This window comes from Ixodes scapularis, unplaced genomic scaffold (genome assembly GCF_016920785.2).
Source record: "Ixodes scapularis isolate PalLabHiFi unplaced genomic scaffold, ASM1692078v2 ptg001013l_1__unscaffolded, whole genome shotgun sequence".
Lineage (NCBI taxonomy): Eukaryota > Metazoa > Arthropoda > Arachnida > Ixodida > Ixodidae > Ixodes > Ixodes scapularis.
Genome location: NW_024610079.1, coordinates 70011 through 90939, shown reverse-complemented (window position 1 = coordinate 90939; position 20929 = coordinate 70011). Strand labels below are relative to the sequence as shown.

Genomic DNA, 20929 nt, shown 5'->3' with positions numbered 1-20929 from the left:
GTTATTCAACGTGCGTTTCGAAGAAATGTCCAAACATGTATCTGCATGCAATTTTGACCTAAACTTGATATTTATTTTCGTCTAAGTTGTTTGAGGTATCGCATTTAAATTAACACCACAGACAGTACATATCATTGCCATCTGCGGAATACAAAATAATATATTTATTGCTTTTTCACGTTAAGGAATAAATTAACTCATGGGAGAAGATTTCTAATAGTGTTCAACTTCAGCACGTCATTAAAAGAAAACTTTTTTTTTTTCGCTTCACGTGTTTGGGACGTGTTTCTTTTAGCCTGTACACATTTTGGTAAAAGAAACTTGTTTTGAAGTTCTGAACCTCTTAATATGCAAGAATAGAACACTTCCGACGAATTCCTGATAGTTTTTTTTTTCTCCTGCTTTTTATTCTCGCATTTATTCTTTCTTTTTTTTTTTTTATTGCTATCGGCACAGGTATTTAAGTCGAAAAGACAGCTTTGAACTTCCGAACCACTAAGCATGTGACGAGTAGTGCCTTCTGACAACCAGTTTCTAACAATGACCATCTACGCAACCTTTTATGCAGTGAAGAGCGACAGTAGCTATACATATGCATAAATAATTTCAGATTAAATTAAGGCCGACCACGCCTTCTTTCCCCGTATTGCTTTCTTTAACAGTCCGAAATACCTGCAAGGTGGAGAAAAAGGCTGAAGCCCCCCGCTACCCTCTTCCCCCCGTTTTTCCTCTTCCGACGCCACTTGTATGGCAGAACGCTTCTCGACCTCGAATTGTGTCGGCTTTCGTGCTTTTTGCGAGGCGATTCCTCCGTCCCAGAAAATAAACCTTTAGGACAATTACAAACTTCACCGGATCGGATTACTACCAGCGTGCAAGGGGTGGCGAGCTAGTTGGCCAGGTCGCTTCAAGGTTTTTCTGAGCCTCAACCTCCTGCTCGCTCCTGGCCGTTTCGAACTGGATGAGTCTCGTAAAACAGTGTGTTCGTGCAATCACTACTGCGTAATGCAGGTTAAAGACCCCCCCCCCCCTCCCCTCCCCCCCCCCCCCCCCCCGGGGGGGCTGGCGGTCACAATTCTGCACTGGCAAATATTCTAGCACGTCCGGGACACTCGTCGTCTCAATTAATTGCCTGACCAACTTCGCAGAATCTAGATATCACACCCTAACTTTTCTAAACTTGATTTTGTGAAAACCAGTGAGTCGTGAAAACGTTATTTGAAACTGAAACTGTGGAAAAACTTGAAAATCGGACTTCGAACTTCGAAAACTTGGATTAGAAAGAAATTCAAAATCTTCAAAGTTTTTTTTTTTTCTTTTTTTTAATTTAGCGTTAAAAGAGAATCGAAACTTTCGAACTTTTCGAACTTTTCGAACTTTATGCAGAAAGAAATTCGAAATCTTCGAATTGTTCGAACTTCATGTCTATAAAAATTCGAAGCGTTCGAAGTTTTCGAATTTTGTTTCCAAAGAATTTCGAAATCTTCGAATTTATCGAACCTGAAGGAAAACAATATTCGAAATATTCGAATTCGAAATTTTAGAAACCGTGAAAGCTTCGAAATATTCGAATTCGAAACTCCGCTGTGGTCAAAAGTTGCGAATTGTTCGAATTCGAACCTCGGTCGGTACGAAAATATCGAAAATTTTCGAAATCGAACCTCAGTTCGCTTCGCAAATATCGAAACCTTTCGAAATCGAACCTAGGGTGGTTCGCGACATCCCTAACTTGAATGCAGTCAAAGCCGCGACTTGCGGCAACTGTTAAGTGTACGGAGCTACACCGTTGCGAGCTCGAAAACTTCTAGCGCTCATCCCAGCGCGCCACTTGGAGGGCAGTTTTCTACAGGAACCGTAATATATTTAAACAGTAAAATAAAGGATAGCGTTTTTTTTTCGATTTTACCGTTTTTTTTTTATGCTAAACTTCCATTGTAACTATACGTACTTTCCGTCATACTTTCGTACTGTTCAGTCTTTTCCCCAGAGCGCAATCGCTCTCGGGGACCGACAGTCACATTGGCCACTGTACGATAGGAGCTTACCGTTCAGACCAGCGTTCCAACATGACTATCCACACGTCGACCGACTGCACCTAATCCCTCAAGTGGTTTCAAACTCTTTAATGTAAAGCGGAATGGTCATCCTGTGACACCCCGCCACCTCCGATCACGGCCCGACCAGCGGCATCAACGCCCGACCAGTTTGCGTCATCTCATCTTGTTGTTAAACACCTGATACGAGAACACAAGGTCACATCGGCGATAATTACAGTCTTCTGTTCACAACCCACAACACTGCCATCACGATGTCGCTGACACGCAGAAATACAGAACCACGTTGACGATGTTGCTGACACGCAGAAATGCAGAATCACGTTGAACGCCGGTTGGCACTCGGCACGGAAGGCACCCAGACAGCCGGCAGGAAAATCTGCCTGCCTTGGACGCAGTTGTCGCGATTTTCATAACGTCGAAAACGTCGACACAGTTCCTTGTGGTTTCGCTGCTGTAGTTCCGCGTGTGTCCCGCAAATCGGAGACGGCCGTCCGGCCGTCTTACCCAGTATATGTAGCGCTGCTGGCACTGCTCCGGAACTTCGCTGTTTCTAGCGGCTTCGTTAGCTCCTTTGATAAAATTAGTGATAAAAACGTCAATGCAACCGAAATGTTCTGCACGTTTGGACTAGAAGATGGAATTATAGGCGGCCTTCACTGCCGCTGAAGCTCAATCAACTCAACATTAATTTATTAAACAACGTGCGCGATGTGCTCGAAAAACGAAACCGAAAGAAGATGAATCGGGAGGGCGAAAGCTTTCTCCGGTCTGCCTGGAGTAGGATGAAAACGTCTCAGTGAATTATAAGGACTTTAATTTTCCTTTCATCGGTCTGGGTTTGTTTATGTTTGTTTTGGTAAATAAAAAAAAAAAAAAAACTTTACGAAAAAAAAAAAAAACCCAGTCCTCTGGGGATCGAACCTTTGACCACTCGGCCAGTAGCGCGATGTTCTACCCCTGCGTCAACTGAACAAGGAGAAACTCGCCCTCCTCCTTTGACCTGAACTGCCGTTCCTCCCTTCTGTGGGCAACTTGTCCGCATCAAGGAGGAACAGTCGCTGTTGCTACCTTTCTCCTCCTTTTTTTCTTAGAGTGTAGTGGTGGATGCTCACTCGAAGTGGCCAGAGGTGTTCATCATACAGAACACGACAACCGAGCGCACAGTAAATTGCCTGCGTTAACTTTTTAGCAGATTCGGAATTCCGGAAACAGTCGTCTCAGACAGTGGGCCGCAGCTGGTGTCAGAGGAATTCAAGGCGTTCATGAGGAACGACGGAATTCGACATGTCGTGAGCGCCCCGTATCACCCGAGCACAAATGGCCTATACTCCGTTTCACCTTATATTGTACCGCAGCGAAGGCTAGAAGCGCGAGCTCATAGCGTTGGCAGCTGCCCTTGGTGCACGAGAGTTTGTGCCGCCGAGATGTGCCATAGAGCAAGGAGCTCGCGCTTGTAGCCTTTCCTGCGGTAGAACACATGGTGAAACAGAGTATAGGAGAACGGTTTCGTGGAAACACTAAAATCTGCACTACGCAAGTCGACCGCTGGTGAGTCTCTCGGAGAAGCTCTGCAACACTTATTGTTGGCATGTCGGAATACTCCACGTTCCACAACAGAAGAGACTGCAGCAAACTTATTCTTGAGTAGAAGATTGCGTACCAGGCTGCATGTGATCAAAGCTATGGTAGAGGGGAGAGTGATCCACAGGCAATTTACGTAAAGTAAACAGAGGAGGTAAAGCAGAGAAGAATTCCGCCCTAATGATCACGTCCTAGGGCGAAACTATAGCGGTTTGCCGAAGTGGCTACGTGGCACCGTCCTGAAGATGACAGGTCCGGCATCTTACCAAGTCCAAGTTACTACACCTCTAGGCAAGTTCATCTGGTGTCGGCGCGTGGACCAGCCTCTGAGCCAAGAACGGCCGACGGCAAGACCAGTAACGTCGGACAGGGACGATACTGAGGGGTTCCTGGTCTACCCGCCGAGCGAACCAAGCGTTCAGGCCACAGAACAAGAACATGAGTCACAGCAGCTTCCCGCCATTCGGCAAGGGCCGTCCGTGCCTCCTACAGACCCATCGGTTTTAAAAGGACGTTAGCCGTTGAGAGAACGACGTCCACCTAATAGATATTAAGTACGCTCCTAACTTTTGTGTAAGACTATCGTTGGAGCTACTACGTACTTAAATGGGAAGGAGTGTTGTACAGTTACCGCCAGGCGCGCGCTACTGAACTTAAGTGGCGGCGCGCGTGTTTATCTTCTTTGTCGCTTTTTATTACGTGTGCCCCTTTGGAATGGCACGAGAGCTTCTGTTACTGAATGCTCGGTCCTTGAAGTAAAGATAGTCTTCATGGTCCTTTTGTCTTTTATGTCTGCTGCCCCGTCAAAACACGACACAGGCTGCATAAATATAATAAGCATGACGTTTTGTTTCACCTGCTCAATCTCAAAAAGAACACTTTTTAGTTCCAAAACTTAAAAACAAATATAGCCTTTCTACTTTGGTGAAGAAGGAAGACCAGCGGAGCTGTACACTGGAAAGTAATAACCGGCCACAAGTCGGCAAGCCAGAGTGTAAAAGCTGCCGCCATCTATGAGCGACCGCGGCCACCAGATACCTGGCTTGCCGCCGTCGCTCGTAGATGGCGGTGGGTATCCAGAGTTCGGTGTCCTCATTTCTTTGCGGGGGACACGATCCTGGTGAAACTAGCCCTTGACAGCTACGCTGTAAAAATGAGGTGTGTGTTTATACAGCTTAGAACTTAGTTTGCCTCAACAGGTGACTTATATGTCAGCTGTAGATGATACATTTAGCCAGTGCAGTACAAACCGCTAGCTTGGAGTCTTTAACGTGTATCATAGTGATACACGACCAAAGGACGGTACGATGCTCATCCAGAACGAAACGTGCAGGGGTGGGGATTCAACCCAGGACCGCTGGGTTCTGCAACGCGAGCTTTCACTCCACGTGCTACGAGCAGCTGTGCGCCAGCCAACGCGGCCAACGATGCAGCATTGAAATCTTTATAGACGCTTTACACACGCGCCAAATTACAGCCGCCATTGCTGACCTTCTCTTGTCTTACCGAGATGCCGAGCAACTGAAACGGTAGTTGACGATCCTCTACAAAGGCTGATGCTTTAGGAAAGGACACAGTTGAATCTAATATGGCAATAACCTGGCCTGCTATGGTAATGATGAAGTGAAATAAGCGGATTAAGAGTAAACAAAAACTGAAGGTCAGTTATGGCGGCGTTCATGCACAGCTGCTGCAAAGCGTCTATAGAGGCTCGTATCTGTTTCGCCTCCATTTTTTTAGAGCGCAGCTCTTAGGCGCCCATTTTCTGGTTGAGCGGTGTCGGCGTCGGCGTAACCGCGCGCGTTGCATTATGGGGCGTTCCTCACTAAAGTTAGCGTGAAAAGGTTCGCGCTAAATTTAGCGGGGAAATGTTCCACTAAATTTAGCGAGAAACTTTCCGCTAAATATAAAACGGAAATTTTTCCGCTACACTTAGCAGGGCAATTTTCCCGCTAAATTAGGCGAGAAACCTTTCCCGGCAGATTTAGCGGAAAAGTTTCCCCGTTAAATTTAGCGGGAAATATTTTCCCATTAAAGTTAATGGCTACTTTTCTAGTATCCAGTTGCATTACATTAATGTAAAGCCGTTGAATTACACACTGATCAGGTCAAACTGACAAAAATTGTTTATATAGAATCAATATGCTAGTACAACGCATGTCTTTGTAGTCGCGGTAATGTGTGCGCATTGCTCGATTTCCTAAGTGGAAAGGATGCCCGTGGGCTGTTGAAATTATACGATTGGATTATGAACTATGAAAAGTAGTATGGTGCATATGTAACTCTACTCCTTACCTCAAAGCGACATATCTATATAGGGCATGATTGCAAAGTCACATCAAGACTAGTTTAATCAACTAGGCAACGAAGAATTAGAAACCCTATACTAGTATAAAAATCAAGGTCACGATGACGCGCATAAAATGCTTGTTTGGAAGATGGAATGGTCTTTCTGTTTCGTAAATTTGCAAGAATGACGACTTTTATAGTTTTATAACGAAAGCAAAATCTTTGAGCTTGATGTGTTCGCAATATTTTCTTGCGATATTTATTATATTGTTTTTATTCTTAAAAGTTGATAAGCATAAATTAATGAGAAACAACATGCAGCTTACAGTCCGCGCGATATCACTGTGCAGGGACTGCACGTGCACTCAATGTTCACACCCTCGAAGCAGGGGCATGAATCCCTATGGCATCGCACTCGTGATCTTTGTTTCTAGTGGAATATTTTAATTCAATATATATTTATTTTATTCTAGATAGTCAGTAGGATAACCAGAAGTGATGTAGAAGGGCTTCTTGCTGTTAACTTTGTTTCCCTACTCCTTTGCCTCACTTCCCACTAACCCACTGAACAGATGTCGGTGCAAAACAGGAACTTACGTTAATATTGATTAAAACAAATTACCCCTGCTCCGAGTTGCACTTTTAAGAGGTCACCTTTCATTCACTATCACTGATATGCTAATCTCAGAAGTACTTTGCAATTCGATCGCGGGAATTAGTTGCGGGCAGACTCAGTAGCCGTCGTCCGCAATGTAAGGCTGCTGTTGGCTGAACTCGTTGTTCATAAACTTCTTGTAGTTGTCCTCGCCGCCAACGTCGGCGTTATGCATCCAGTCCAGTTCCTGCGGAAGCCGGTAGCGCTTGTCGGCGATGACGATCAGCACAGGAGACACCCGGTGGTGGAAGATGCCCTGGGAAGATGATGTCCCAAAGCAGTGCGTTCAACGCTATCTATGAGGCAATTGAAGAAACACAAAAAACAGGAAACCTTTCTTGATCGAGCAGTTTTTTAGCCGAAAGTGTTTCTCCAACTACTGTATACTTTCCGACCTATTTTGGAAATTATGCTTTTCAGCTCCGCGAGCCGCCAATTCAATTTATTTGTTATATTTCGGTGGAGCACGAACGGAGTAAAAAAAAAGGACTTGACCATATTTTTTTTTAATTATGACGCGCGTGCAACTTGTGTACACGTGTGCACATTTTTGCAAGCGTATCTGTGTGTGTGTGTGTGTATGTGTGTGTGTGTATGCCGGTCTGCATGTGAGAGATAAAATTTTCTGTCGGGGGTCTGAATATCGGTTAGTAGCGTATTTCGACATATTTCTCATGTTTTCTTGCTTGCTCATTTCTTGAATATTATCAAACTTCTTTCATATAATTTTACTCGCGACGAAATGGAAGACGCGCGTTTCCATAACTAGTTGTGCTCGAAAAATGCGAAGAATTATAAGTGCGACCGAACTGACCTGCTAATCACTTCACAGACGGTGAAAGAGTAGTAATACAGTAGAAGCACCGCCTACAGCACGCTCTTATTGTCTGGCTTCGTGTTTCGGCTGCGTGTGCGTGGAAGTATTATTAATGGCAAAAGAACTTGCGTAAAGGTGCATTCTTAACGTGTAAAAGATTATAGTATGAAAATGATTTTTAATAAATCCTAAACATTTCCTGCACCTGTTTTGTAGAGTGGCATAAGATCATTTTGCATAACTATTCACAAACCTCTTCTTCGTATGCAGGGAAAGGGTGCTTAGAGTATTTTGAAAGTCGACCAACGCTGCCATGAATTTAGTGTCCAAACGCTGCTTACAAACAGATGTTGCCATGCAATCCCCTTGTGAGGCATATAGTTCAACTGCCTATTGATAACAGGGTGGAACTCAATATCAAGCAAATATTTTGACCGCTTTAAACTTCTAAGAACGGGACGACGGGCGGGTCGGTAGGGCTAATTAAACTTGTGGATGGAAACAAGAACGTTGGTTGCTAGTTCGAAGCTTGTGGTTGTCCGTCCTTCTCGTTTTCTTCCTCAAGTTAAACTTATGTTTATTCATTATTCGGTCGTCAATCCTCGCAAAGCTTTATATATCACCTACAGTTTTATGATTAATAATAAAAATGATTTATTATTGCGAATATTTAAGCCCTCCAATATTCAAAATGCTATGAACTTCTATAAATACTTTTTGGTAACTGAAACAATTTTTCATTGTTGTAATGTCATCTTGAATGTATACAAGGAAAGCGCCACGCTACAGCCCTAGCAAAGGGGTTTTAAAGAACTAAATCATATCTGGATTGACAGAGCTCTCGCGCCACAAACTATGACATGCATTTATATATCGTTTCTGGCGAAAGATATTGGTCACACCGCGTGCAATTTCTATTTTTCCTCGCAGAGCCAGCTGTGATAGCGGTCACCTAGTAACGCAAGTGAATTACACGTCTTGTCTGATATGTACCGTCATTTGCAGACATGATAACACTGTCGGCTGATAACCCCCATAAAAAAAAAAGAAAGTGGATCTTTTCTTAACATGCGAGTGCCCAGGCGAAGTGAGATCGGACGCAGGCAGAAAATGTGGTCGTCTGCTGTTTCACGGTAGAAGTTATTTACAACCCGTGTTTCTGTTCTGAAGCCTTATGTGTCGCCATACAGAAGCTGACATCGACCGGCAGATGAAGTACTACGTAGAAGCACATCAGGTGCCGCCTGGCCTTTTCCACTGTTTGTGTGCTGGTGTGCTATTCTCACCAAAGCATTGCGTCATCGTGAACTCGCTAAAGGGCAAACATTATATTATTGGGTGATTACAAACAATCGGTCACGCCACGTTCAATCAGCAGTCAAGAGTGCTATCGCTCTCCTTGACCGAAATCAAACCACTTTGTACCCACCTCCCACATGCGGTGAGGCTTGAATTAACGCATGCAACCTCTCATATGGTATAACCATTTGTGGTCGTTGGAGCAGTTAAAAAGAAACAAAAGGCTGCGCAATTGAGGAAATAGACGGCTGACCTACTTTGCTCTAATTCCCCAATTTAATCCTTGTGATTTTTCGGGTGTTTACTTTCCTGCGTTAGATATTCGTCTCAGGCGAGCAAGAGCACCGATGGCCTTACGGGAAAGCTGAGCCTCCGCACGGACTGCGGTATGTAAATGGGAGCGATGAGGGACTCCTGGGACTCGGGGTCCACGGCGACTCCCTGCACCAGGATGGCGTCGTGTACGTCCGGCGGCAGGATAAAGCGTGACGCGCTCTCCAGGTTGGGCATCAGGAACGTGTCCAGTCGCCTCGTGATCTTGTCCACGGGCCAGGTCTGCGAGAACATTGACAAAGCGTTTCGGGACTGTCTTTGCATCAAGATTACGCTGTTCAGAATTAGGGGCCCGTGCGTTCGGAAAATACCGGTAAACGTTTAAAACGAACCGCCAAGTTGCTTTTATGAACGTAAAAAAAGAAACGAATTTTAGTTGCGCTTAAAAATGAAACACCCAAGTTTCATGAAAAGAAAATATATATCTGCAATGTGCAGGTCCACTTCTCTGTCCGCAAGTTTGACTCTTTATTCATAGAACACCCTTAATCGCGCTCTCTTCGATTATCGGCACCGGGTTCACCTTTGCAAGTATTTGTTGTTACGCGCAAATTACCAGGGAATGGGGAATGCCATGTTCTTATCATATTTTCAATATATGTCCGGGTGAACGCCGAAGATTATTGACACTGATAATTGACGCAAGACTCAAAATTTTTTTTAAAACAAATAGACTCTTAAAAACTTTCCCAAATTGGAAAAAATATGAGCACCGAAAAAATTCACGCAGTTTTAAGAACAATTTACCCCTAAATCACAAAACCCTAGAAATAATGGGGGAGTGATAACCTTTGACAACAAAGTACAGTATATTACGCTTTATTTCAGGTCAAAGACCAAGGTGCAAACGCTAGCATGTGGCCCCGAGAAATAAGTTCAATTCGGGAGCGTCTGTGCATGGCAGGGACGCTAGTCCGGAGTTTGCCCCCGTAGCCTCTTCTGCTCGGACTTCAACGGGCCCTGCAATGATATTGTGTACGAATGTTTTCTACGAATGTTTCTCCCTTTACACAGGCTTACTATCACTAATGAAACCCAAGTTTATTCGCGCGCAGATCATGAAGCTTCTTTGTTACCATATAATTCGAAGGACAAAAGTGGACGTTTCTTTCCGTGTCTCAGTCGCAAAGCTCGATGACGAACTTGTGGGGATCGCTCAGTTGGCGTTGACAACAACGCGATCCCGGGATTTCGTCATCGAGCTTTGCTATCCCCGCTGTGACAATATTTAAGTGCGGGTTCTACCGTGGACACGAGCAGCGATTTAGCATTCGTTTTCGGCTCGTAACAATCAATGCCTCAACATACGTTTGGGTAAGGGCTCGCGCCCAATCGCTGTGATGACGGAAATAGCCGAGCCTTAACGATGTATGAAACTTATCGCGTGCACTGTTTTTCGCCAACCCTAGCGCCTGGCTACCGTAAACACGGGCGACATATAATCGGCTCCCTATCCAGTAGCCGCTTGCTCTGATTTCAATTTGGAGCTGAACGCTGTTCGTTTTTCTCAAATATTTTTCTGCGGCTTTCATTACGTAAATAAAACATTGATACGTGTTTAATAGGTTGTCAATATTGAGGAATAATTCTAAACGCTATTTAACGAATATACAAAATGGTTGAATTGCCCCTTTTGAAGTGATACACAATGTAGAGGATTGGCTTTCGGGAATAATTGATTAAGGGAATTCACCCGCTCGTCACTCAATCAGCTAATTTCGATACACAACCTGAGTTTCAAGATTGCATATCAATATTGATTGCTTTGGAGGTTCATTGTAAAGGCTTACTGAAGGTCGTACAGCCCTTGACCCTTGCTCAAACAGTGGCGTTGCTTGCGCTAGCGACCGAAAAGACAGCAACAACAGTCACCGGGAGAAATGTTCGCCGTATAAAACGCAGCAAACAATGCAAAATGTAGCTCAATGAAGCAGTCGTGAGCCGCGGTTGTCCTGGTGTTCTGGTCGTTGCTATCGTTTTGGTTGCTTCAGGTGGAGCCGACAGAAATGTGCAAACCAGCCTTTCGATTTTATCTTGAGAGTGCTAGAGAGTTCTTTTAGAATCCAGAACCCTAACGGTCTCCACAAATTCAAGCTCATTTTGAGGCAATTTAAATATAAAAATGACTTAGAAAATAAAAGTTAAAAAGAACACATGGTATACTCTTTTTTGACATAATTTGGCAAGCCGTAAACGTAAGTCTACAGTCCAATCGAGCCAATCAGCACGTCGGAGAGTGACACGTCACTCACTAGGTGCGCGCAGTGCGTCGAAAACTTGGCGGGAGAGAGAAGAATGTCGTATTTGTAAAAATTATGAATGAGAGGCTCTGGGAGAAACAAAACGACGTCTGGGGCATACAATAGTGGGTCTGGATGTGAGTTGCTGCTTCCACTCTTCTGTGACTGCTTGGGTTACGCGAAATTCATCTACTGTCTCACCCCCGGCTGTCACGTCCTTCGCCTTCGCCACTCTTATTGGATCGAGGGTGCTATAGCGTTCGCTCTTTGCCGAGTCAAGGTGAAAAGGAATACGGTTCGCACTAGAGGAGTTTCGTATCTTAATTTTAACACCATGACGAGAAGTATAAATAATGTTGTATTTGCGTGTTTTTTTTTGTTTTTTTTTTGTGAATAAATTTGTCAGGACAGTTTACGCTCGATTTATCTAGAATGCGACAAAAAAGTGGGCACCACCAGCTAATGCACTAAGCCAGATCATTTGTTGTTGTTGTTGTTGTTCTCTCCAGCTGGGAAGAATAGCGGCTCGTGGCAAGCGTCATTTGCCTGACACTGCCAAGATCAGTTTTGCCATCAGAATGGTGTGAGTGCAAATTCTGTCAGCTGCACCAGGACGTGTACGTAATATACTCTTTTCCGTTTTCGTTCTGAACTATTTTTCTAAGTAATTTAGTAACTTTTATTTTAGTAATTATTGTTTACTCTTAATAAAGTCAGTTAAGTAAATTTACCTAGTAAATTATACGGAAATGATAAATGATTTTGAAATATTGTGATAGGTATTTTTCATGAGCAAACAATCGGGTAGGAAAAGAGATAAAATGTCAGAAAGGCCTCTGATATTCGCATAAAGGGGGAAGAACTCAAGTGAAGACAATCCAGAGGAGAAGCTATCCTTGCAGGGCACTGAAACTTTGCCGTCTGCCTCAACGACATTTCGAAGTGGAGGCGAAACACGGACCTGTGTTTGAAGTATATTTTTAAATGAGGCTTAGTATCCGCGTGATTATCGCCGGTGAATTGAATGACTCTCGGTGCGCCAAACCTCGCGGAGAGAAATACGTTCCACAATTAAAGAAAAAAAAATCCGAGTTAATTTACGTTACTGCTTGAAAGCTATCACATGCCCTTTCGTTTGAACTTGGAGTGTTGAGTAACGAACTTGCTGCCAGGTGCGGTTGCCTTAGATACAACGCGTGCCATTGCGCAGCCCGCCATATAGCAGAGGATACGTGAGCGACGAAAACGGGCGCCGCGCGGCAGTTTCCATAGCAAGTTGCACGGACGCTGTGTCGTGGGCCTATGCCACACCGGCCGTCACAGCGTCCGTGCAATTTGTTAGGGAAACTGCCGCGCATTGCCCGTTTTCGTCGCTCTTCTGTCTCCTGCTTAAAGGACGGTAAAAGCCAGACCGCAAAATGTCTCCCGCATTAATGTGGAAGGCGGAAGCAACGTCGCCTCTGATGTCAGCGGTGACGTACTTCCTGCAGCCGGGCCGGGACTGAAAGTTCAATATACTGAACTCAGCCGCACAAAGACGAGGCCGGAGAACGCCGAATTTTCGCAGTAGCCAATCAGGGAAAGGCGGTTCACCCTCCTCACCTTTCGCCAACCTTGCGCTGGAGCGGGGTCGGGTAGGGGGGGGGGGGGGGGGGGGGCTAAGAACTTTTTGGGAGTCCTACAAAAGCGCAAAGGGAGGCTTAAGTTGCTTATGCTCCATTCTCCTCCTCGAAGCTGCTAAAAAAACAAAACGCACCCAAGGGGAACCTTTCCGCCCTCTCCCGGCGTGCAGACTGATGCGTTTTCCCTTTCACGCTACATCGCCCCCTCTGCCCGTGGCCGGTGCGCTGGCTGTCTTTTTGCTGCTCCAGACGATTCCGTTGAAGTTGTCCGGTTTCGGCCTCCGGCAGTTATAAAAAAGCAGGTTCCGCTTTCCGAATTATGAGAGAGTTTTAGCAAGTCATATTTGCAGCACAGTTCCGAAATTATGAATGGAGCAGGTGGTTCGTTCCGTGAAAACGTGCGTGAAATTTCATGTATTTCGGAACCTGTCGTAAACCTGGCACAACCGTGTAAACGCTGATGATGATTGTCTTTGACCGAAAGCTCCACCTTCTAGTAAACATGTGAATCATTCTGCTGCGTTCAAATCTGTGGCTCGTGCTTCCGGCGTACGACTGTTTTAAACGGGGCTGTCTACGTAACATCTACAAAGCAGAATTTCAAGACATGCGAAGCTAGAAAGACTAAGAAGTGTCTGAACAAGGGCAGAGGTAGATAGCGTGTCTCCATCATCTTGATCTTGGACGGTCGTTGGCGCTGTGCCGTCGAACCAAAATATTTCGCCTTCTCGCGGTCGCCGCGGCAACTATACAGCCCGGAGATCGCAAAAATTTATTAACATGCGTAGTTTACAGCTTTCACGATCCCTTGCCATCCTGAGCAGTCCTCGAAATCATTTGGTTCAATCTCACAAAAAAAGCAGAGTGACATGTTGGCATCATGGGGATTTTCAAGTGAATGCCAATCTTTGTACATTTTGCTACCATAAAAATTAATTAAAAATAGCCTTATCAATAATTGGATATGTTTAGGTAGTTAGAACTCCACTCAGTTACTTTACTATAAACAATTTTAATTGGCTAAAAAAAACTCTTAAGGTTTCTACTCAGTTATTTAATTGTTTTTGTAGCTCGTATATGTCTGGCTGTACCACATAAAATATAGGACCACTAAACGGCGACGTATAATTGACGTAGTGTATGGAAGCGTGCAATATCTCCCCGCTGCGCGATGCAATTTTACTTTCAAAAGTAGATCGACCGCGGTCGATTCCAGTAGCTACATAACCTAGGTGACACATGCTCTAGGTAAGGCTATTTGTTCTCTATTTGTTGGTCTTGAAAGCAGCATTGAATTATCGCAAGGCACATGCCTTGTCCGGCCCTTTGAAACAAGTAGCTGCCCTGCACTGAAATGAGCGGTAATGGAGAGGCTCCTGAAAACAAATTGCAATGTATTACTCGTTCGTGGTCTCGTGGTACGTGTCTAGCGCGTTGCCAACAGCGGTTGGCGGTGCTTGTAAAAAACGTCATGCGTAGATTTCATCCAGTGACTTTGGCTCACTGTACTGGACTGGCTTTGCTATTGCTTATATCGTCCAGTTGACATCTCGGTCATTGTGTTTGTTAAGCACATGCGCTCTGGCATATCTTGGCGTGAGTGCTCAGGCCATTCTTTATTTCATCATAAACTTGTGTCTGAGCGAGATAGATAATGTAACGACGCCATCTTATCCTATCCAGTGTTCCATGTTCGCCGCGTGACTTCACGCTTTGCGCGTCGCTTCGCCCAAGGACTTATGACATGTTCGGAGGAAAAAATATCCCCCGGCGGCTCCTAGCCTCCCTTGTGCTACATTGTATGGTAAAACGGAATATAGTCGCCAGGTATGATTGAATATTCTACTCGGTCAAGTTGTACCTCCACCTTATGACAAATGGAAATGGTATGCGAGAAAATAAAAGTGCGTATACATAAATACTTAATTAAGCAACTACATAGCCAGGTTTCATACGCTTCTAGCATGGCTATCATTTTATTTTCTGCAAGCAATAATATAACTCTCTCAAGATTATAATGCAACTAAGTGGAAAGGTGCAAGCGAGCTGGACAAAAATGACGATAATAGACCCCGGAGAAGGCGAACAAGGTGGACAAAAAGCAAACACAAATCTCCAAACACAGCTACGTGACTGGTGAGCAACCGAAAAAATCCGCCTGGTCCGGGTATCAAACCCGGGACCTCTTCATTTCAAGTGGAGCGCTCTACCAACAGAGCTAAGCAGGGGTTAGACGTCAGTAGAACAGACAGGTTTTATCAGCCGCCACCAGTCTAACACCAACAACGCTGAAAGGCTTGCATTTTAAGGTTATAATTATAATGCAATTAAATGCAAAGGTGCGTTTAATTTCATTTAATTGCGGTCCCGCACCAGTCACCAAGCTGTGTTTGGAGATTTGTGTTTGTCCTTGGTCCCCCTTGTTCCCCCTCTCCTGGGATTATTATCGTCACTCTCTTAATTTTTTTTTATCTAGAACATTCTTTCGATGTAAATAAAATTAAAAAAAACTCGGATATACACATATTGAGTGTGACTACTAGGCACTGTCATAGCTTTATATCAGAGAATCCTTAGGCAGCAATGGTTATCTAAGTTGTTCAGAACTAACCCAACACCAAACTTCAGTCTTAAGAACTATCCAAACTTCAGACTTCCCAACTAGCTGACACGCCAAAAATATGCAAAGTGCCCGCCAGTGCCCCGTGACGTAAGGTGTCTGGGCGGTCAGAAGGGAGGCATCAACCTACGTCACTAAAAGTGGGTTCGCCGGAAGTCGCGTGAGTTTCACTTTTCGTGCTCTCCACGAACGTGTCTAAGACTTTTTTTTTATTATTGCCGTTTTTTTACGAGCGATCGTAGAAAATGAAGTTTCAGTTCCAATAGCTTTTTATCGCTGCACCGTTGGTTAGTTTGCGTGCTGTAAAACTTGATAACGAATAATCAGTGGATCGACGTGATGGAGGTCAATAATGAAAGCGTTGCGTGTACAAGCCAGTATACGAGTGCATGCCATCAGTCCGATGATACACAGCCATATTGGGCACAAAACAAGCTATCGAGTTTTGAAAAATAAATTTTAGAACGCTAGCAGATATTAGGTTTGCTAGCGTACGACACGCCCGATCGCATTGCTAAAGGTTCATACATCGAGGTCGCCGAATCATTGGATACTCTCCAGGCTGAAGATGGCTGCCGTCTAGGGAATACAAACTGTTGAGTGTACCAAGTACAAGTAAACATCGAGCATAAAGTACGTGTTTTGTCTAGAAGACGAGTAGAACTTGTTAACTAAGTTCCCTGACTCCTCTTTTTCTACCTTTGCAGCAACATGAGGCGATAAAAAGCAAATAAATGAAACCTTGTCTGCTTAGATTGCCTGCAGAAATGCGGAGAAATAACAAAAAACGAGAAAAAATATTACACGTGTTCGCGGTAAGCACGAGGAGTGATACAAATCACGTGACTTCCGGCTATGCCTTCCTTCTGACTGCCATGACACGTCGCGGTACGTTATTACGTCGCAGGGCACTGGTGGGGATTTTGAATTGGGCTTTGCATTTCTATTTTTTAGAGCGCAGCTCTTAGGGGCCCGTTCCCGGCTTGAGCGGCGTCGGCGTCGGCGTAACCAAGGTCATCCCAAGGTCACGTGGCCCCCAAGGTCATCCCAAGGTCACGTGACCCCCAAGGTCACGTGACACCCCAAGTCACGTGACCCCCCTGAAGTCACGTGACCCCCCCCCCGAGGTCACGTGACCCCCCCCCCCCCCCCCCCCCGAAGTCACGTGACACCCCCAGGTCACGTGACCAGCCCCAGGGTCACGTGACCCCCGCCGAGGTCACGTGACCTCCCCGATGACGTCATCGATGACGTCACCGGCATCCGCATCGTCATCGTCATCATCACTGATGACGTCATCAGTGACGTCATCAGTGATGATGACGGTGACGATGCGGATGCCGGTGACGTCACTGATGACGTCATCAGTGATGATGACGATGACGATGCGGATGCCGGTGACGTCATCAGTGACGTCACTGATGACGTCATCAGTGATGATGACGATGCGGATGCCGGTGAGGTCATCCGCATCGTCATCATTTTTCCGCTAGATTTAGCGGAAAAATTTCCCCGCTAAATCTAGCGGAAAACTTTTCCCCGCTAGATTTAGCGGAAAAAATTCCCCGCTTAATCTATCGGAAAAATTTCCCATCTAGCGGAAAATATTTCCCCGCTAGCTTTAGCGGAAAAAATTCCCCGCTAAGTCTAGCGGAAAAATTTTCCCGTTAAACCTAGCGGAAAAATTTCTCCGCTAAATCTAGCGTAAAAAATTCCCCATTAATCTAGCGGAAACTTTTTCTGGGGTCACGTGACCCCCTAAGGTCACATGACCCCCCCCCCCCCCCGCCCCGAGAACAGGTAACCCTCAGTACCCTTCCCTCCCCCTCCTCAAGAGCTGCGCTCCAATTCGGTGTTACAGGGAGTTGTGAACGGCTTTCATTTTTTTTATTTAAAAAAAAGTGAAAGCCGTTTACAACTCCCTGTAACGCCGAATTGGAGCGCAGCTCTTGAGGAGGAGGAGGGAAGGGTACTGGGGGGGTCAAGTGACCTTGGGGGGGGGTCACGTGACCTAGGGGGGTCACGTGACGATGACGATGCCGATGACGTCATCAGTAACGATGACGATGCGGATACCGATGACGTCATCAGTGATGATGACAATGACGATGCGGATGCCGGTGACGTTATCAGTGATGATGACGATGACGATGCGGATGCCATTGACATCAGTGACGTCACTGATGACGTCATCAGCGATGATGACGATGACGATGTGGATGCCGGTGACGTCATCAGCGATGATGACGATGACGATGCGGATGCCGGTGACGTCATCAGTGATGATGACGATGACGATGCGGATGCCAGTGACGTTATCAGTGACGTCACTGATGACGTCATCAGCGATGATGACGATGACGATGTGGATGCCGGTGACGTCATCAGCGATGATGACGATGACGATGCGGATGCCGGTGACGTCATCAGCGATGATGACGATGACGATGCGGATGCCGGTGGCGTCATCAGTGATGATGACGATGACGATGCGGATGCCGGTGACGTCATCGGTGACGTCACTGATGACGTCATCAGTGATGATGACAATGACGATGTGGATGCCGGTGACGTCATCAGTGATGATGACGATGACGATGCGGATGCCGGTGACGTTATCAGTTACGTCACTGATGACGTCATCGGGGGTCACGTGACCCCGGGGGTCACGTGACTTGGGGAGCCACGTGACTTTGGGTGTCACGTGACCCTGGGAAAGGGGTCACGTGACCTTGGGGTGACCTTGGGGTCCCGTGACCTTGGGATGACCTTGGTTACGCCGACGGCGACGGCGACGGCGACGGCGACGGCGACGCCGCTCAAGCCGGGAACGGGCCCCTAAGAGCTGCGCTCTAAAAGACTACGCAACTCTAAAGTGAAAAAAGAAAATTCGGTGATGTCCTGATACACTATATTAACGACTAGCATGAAAAAAAAAACTTTTTTTTTCCTGGCGTGTGAGAGACTCTTTAAGACAAAAGCCTTCAGGACTAGGCCAACACTTTTCTTAATGTAGTAATTGCGTAGTTGTGTTAAAGAACACTAAGGTCCTCAACAACAACAAAAAAATATTGTTACAAACGTCTAGTGTTCTAAGCATTGATGATAGATAAGCATAAAGATTGCTTTCGCAATATATCCGCTTAACTGGGGAACCAGAGTATAACGTTCCTATACCAGTCATTATTCTTAAGTGTTGTGGTTTTTGTAGCGTGAGCTACACTGGCCAAGGTTGAGCAGTTTCGCGTGGCTCGCATAATGAGCCGTGCTCCGTGCTGCGCAAGCGCGAGGAGCAGTGACGTCACTAGGCGCACAGCTGGCGGGGCGGAGCCGCCGTCGTCACGGGCTTCGCCGCCACCGCGCGCGCCTCGCCGGCCTTCGCATTCCAGAGGAGTAACGTCATAGCCGCTGCAGACGCACTGGCGCCGCTGCGTGCTCAGCTGTGTGCCTCCGTTGCGCAGTAGCCAACTCTGGCGCTGCACCGGAGCTACTTGATAGTGCCTCTCATTTTGTGCGCATAAGCTCACGCTACGTATATCCTGGCATAGCCGAGCTAAGCCACCGCAATTTTTTTTAGGTCATCTATGAAGTGCTCAAGAAAATATTATTTTCTTTGTATTTTGCGTCCATTCCCCTTAGAAGTTTCTACTCTCTGTTGTGAGATTTATCCCCTGCCCGGGTTTCGAGGTATGAATTTGTTTCACTTTTTTCGAGCGTCGCACCCACGTCCAAGTTCGCAGGTTGTTTCGCTATCTTCAAGCGCCTCCGGGTAGTCGTGTTTCTTTTTGGTCTTTCGGATTTCCTTCTTTCCGGATCATCGTGAAGCGTAGAATAAACGCCAGCTGTGTGTAGGGATTTCTGTTTGTGCTTTTCTTCTTGTCCCTACAGTCCAGGGTGAAAGTAATTTATGTGTGGATATACTCATTTTTGTTTCTAAAGCGCAGCTCTTAGGCGCCCGTTTCCGGCTTGGGCGGCGTTGGCGTTGCCGTCGGCGTAAAGGCGAGGTGACGTGACCCCTCCAAGGTCACGTGACCCACCAAGGCCACCCCAAGGTCATGTGACACCCAAGGTCACGTGACTCCGCAAGTCACGTGACTCCCCTCCCCGAGGTCACGTGACCCCCCTCCCCGAGGTCAGGTGACCCCCCGGAGCATATTGAAGAATGAGGGGAGGAGGAGGAGAAGGAGGAGGAGGAGGGGGGTCTACCCTCCCCTCGGTACCCTTCCCTCCTGATCCTCAAGAGCTGCGCTCCAATTCGGCGTTACAGGGAGTTGTAAACGGCTTTCACTTTTTTTACTCACCCACTACTGTAAATCTCCATTAAAAGCTGACCATATCAGTAAAAAATAAAGAAATAATCGTCTATAAAGTGGAAAATATATCAAGGCTGGTAAATAAATCTACCATTAGATCTGACAAAACTATTAGGCTCTTTCAAACAATTTGTGTTAAAATTCGGAAAAGAGAAGAGATGAGCTGCCTCTCATATGAACAGGATTACCTGGTACTTCGGGTGTGTTTGCAGAACTAGGAGCCCAATGGTCCTGGCAATGTAGGATAACACATCGTAGTAAAAGCTTGGTGGCTGCGTGAACTCTTCCATGGCTTCTATCACGCGATCTCTCGGAATTATATAAGCCTGTAATGAGAGCAATCACTATAAGTGAACAACCTGAAAACCGAACCTACATTCCAGAACTGGGTCCGGAAATTTCATCGAACGTCGTTTCATCGAACACCGTTTCATCGAACACCGTTTCATCGAACACCGTTTCATCGAACACCGTTTCATCGAAGCCGTTTCATCGAACGCAGTTTTATCTAGCGTCGTTTCATGGAACGCCAATCTATCGAAGCCGTTTCTTCAAACGCCGCCTACTTGAGCAGTAGGACTATTTTTTTAGCGCGGAACGGATAGCAGTGTTTGAATATGTGTTATAACTTACAAACTTACACATATATAAAAGAAAGAAACCTTTTTTGTCAATTTCTGTTTTTTTTTTTTAGTAAATGATGACTTTTGGTAATGGGGCCAATAAGAAACGGGAACACTGACGAAACTTTTTAACGCTCTGATCAGCAGGTGCAGTGATCAACGCAGGTCCGACAGAACCATGGAACTGCCTGCCAGATATTCGACATACAGTATATATACTGCATGTCGAAGATCCGACATGTCCATGGTTCTGTCGGTTACAATAAAGTGACAAAGAGGGGAGACGCGACGTTTTTTAAGAACATATGATATATGTTCTTAAAAAGAAAACTATTCTTCTTGGAAAAAAAAAAGTTGTATCGACAAATACAAACAAACAGGCGCTGCGGAAAATAGCTGTTTCCCTCTTGAGAAAGTGCCTTTCACGCGTGAATAAACAGAGGGTTCAAGTGGGAAAGAAGTGTGTGACTGAGAACAGCC

The 20929-nt window shown here is 45.7% G+C and overlaps 1 protein-coding gene across 1 annotated transcript in view; it reads right to left on the bottom strand.

The window, feature by feature from the left end:
* Nucleotides 1–6641: 6641 nt before the first annotated feature.
* Nucleotides 6642–20929, bottom strand: part of LOC121047207 — a 51415-nt gene continuing 37127 nt past the window's right edge. Inside the window, exons 7-9 of the mRNA XM_042288044.1 lie at nucleotides 20015–20152; nucleotides 9056–9253; nucleotides 6642–6838 (exon numbers count right to left, since the gene is read on the bottom strand). Coding sequence (XP_042143978.1) covers nucleotides 6659–6838; nucleotides 9056–9253; nucleotides 20015–20152 — 516 coding nt within the window. The 3' untranslated portion in view covers nucleotides 6642–6658. The remainder of the gene's footprint in view (nucleotides 6839–9055; nucleotides 9254–20014; nucleotides 20153–20929) is intronic.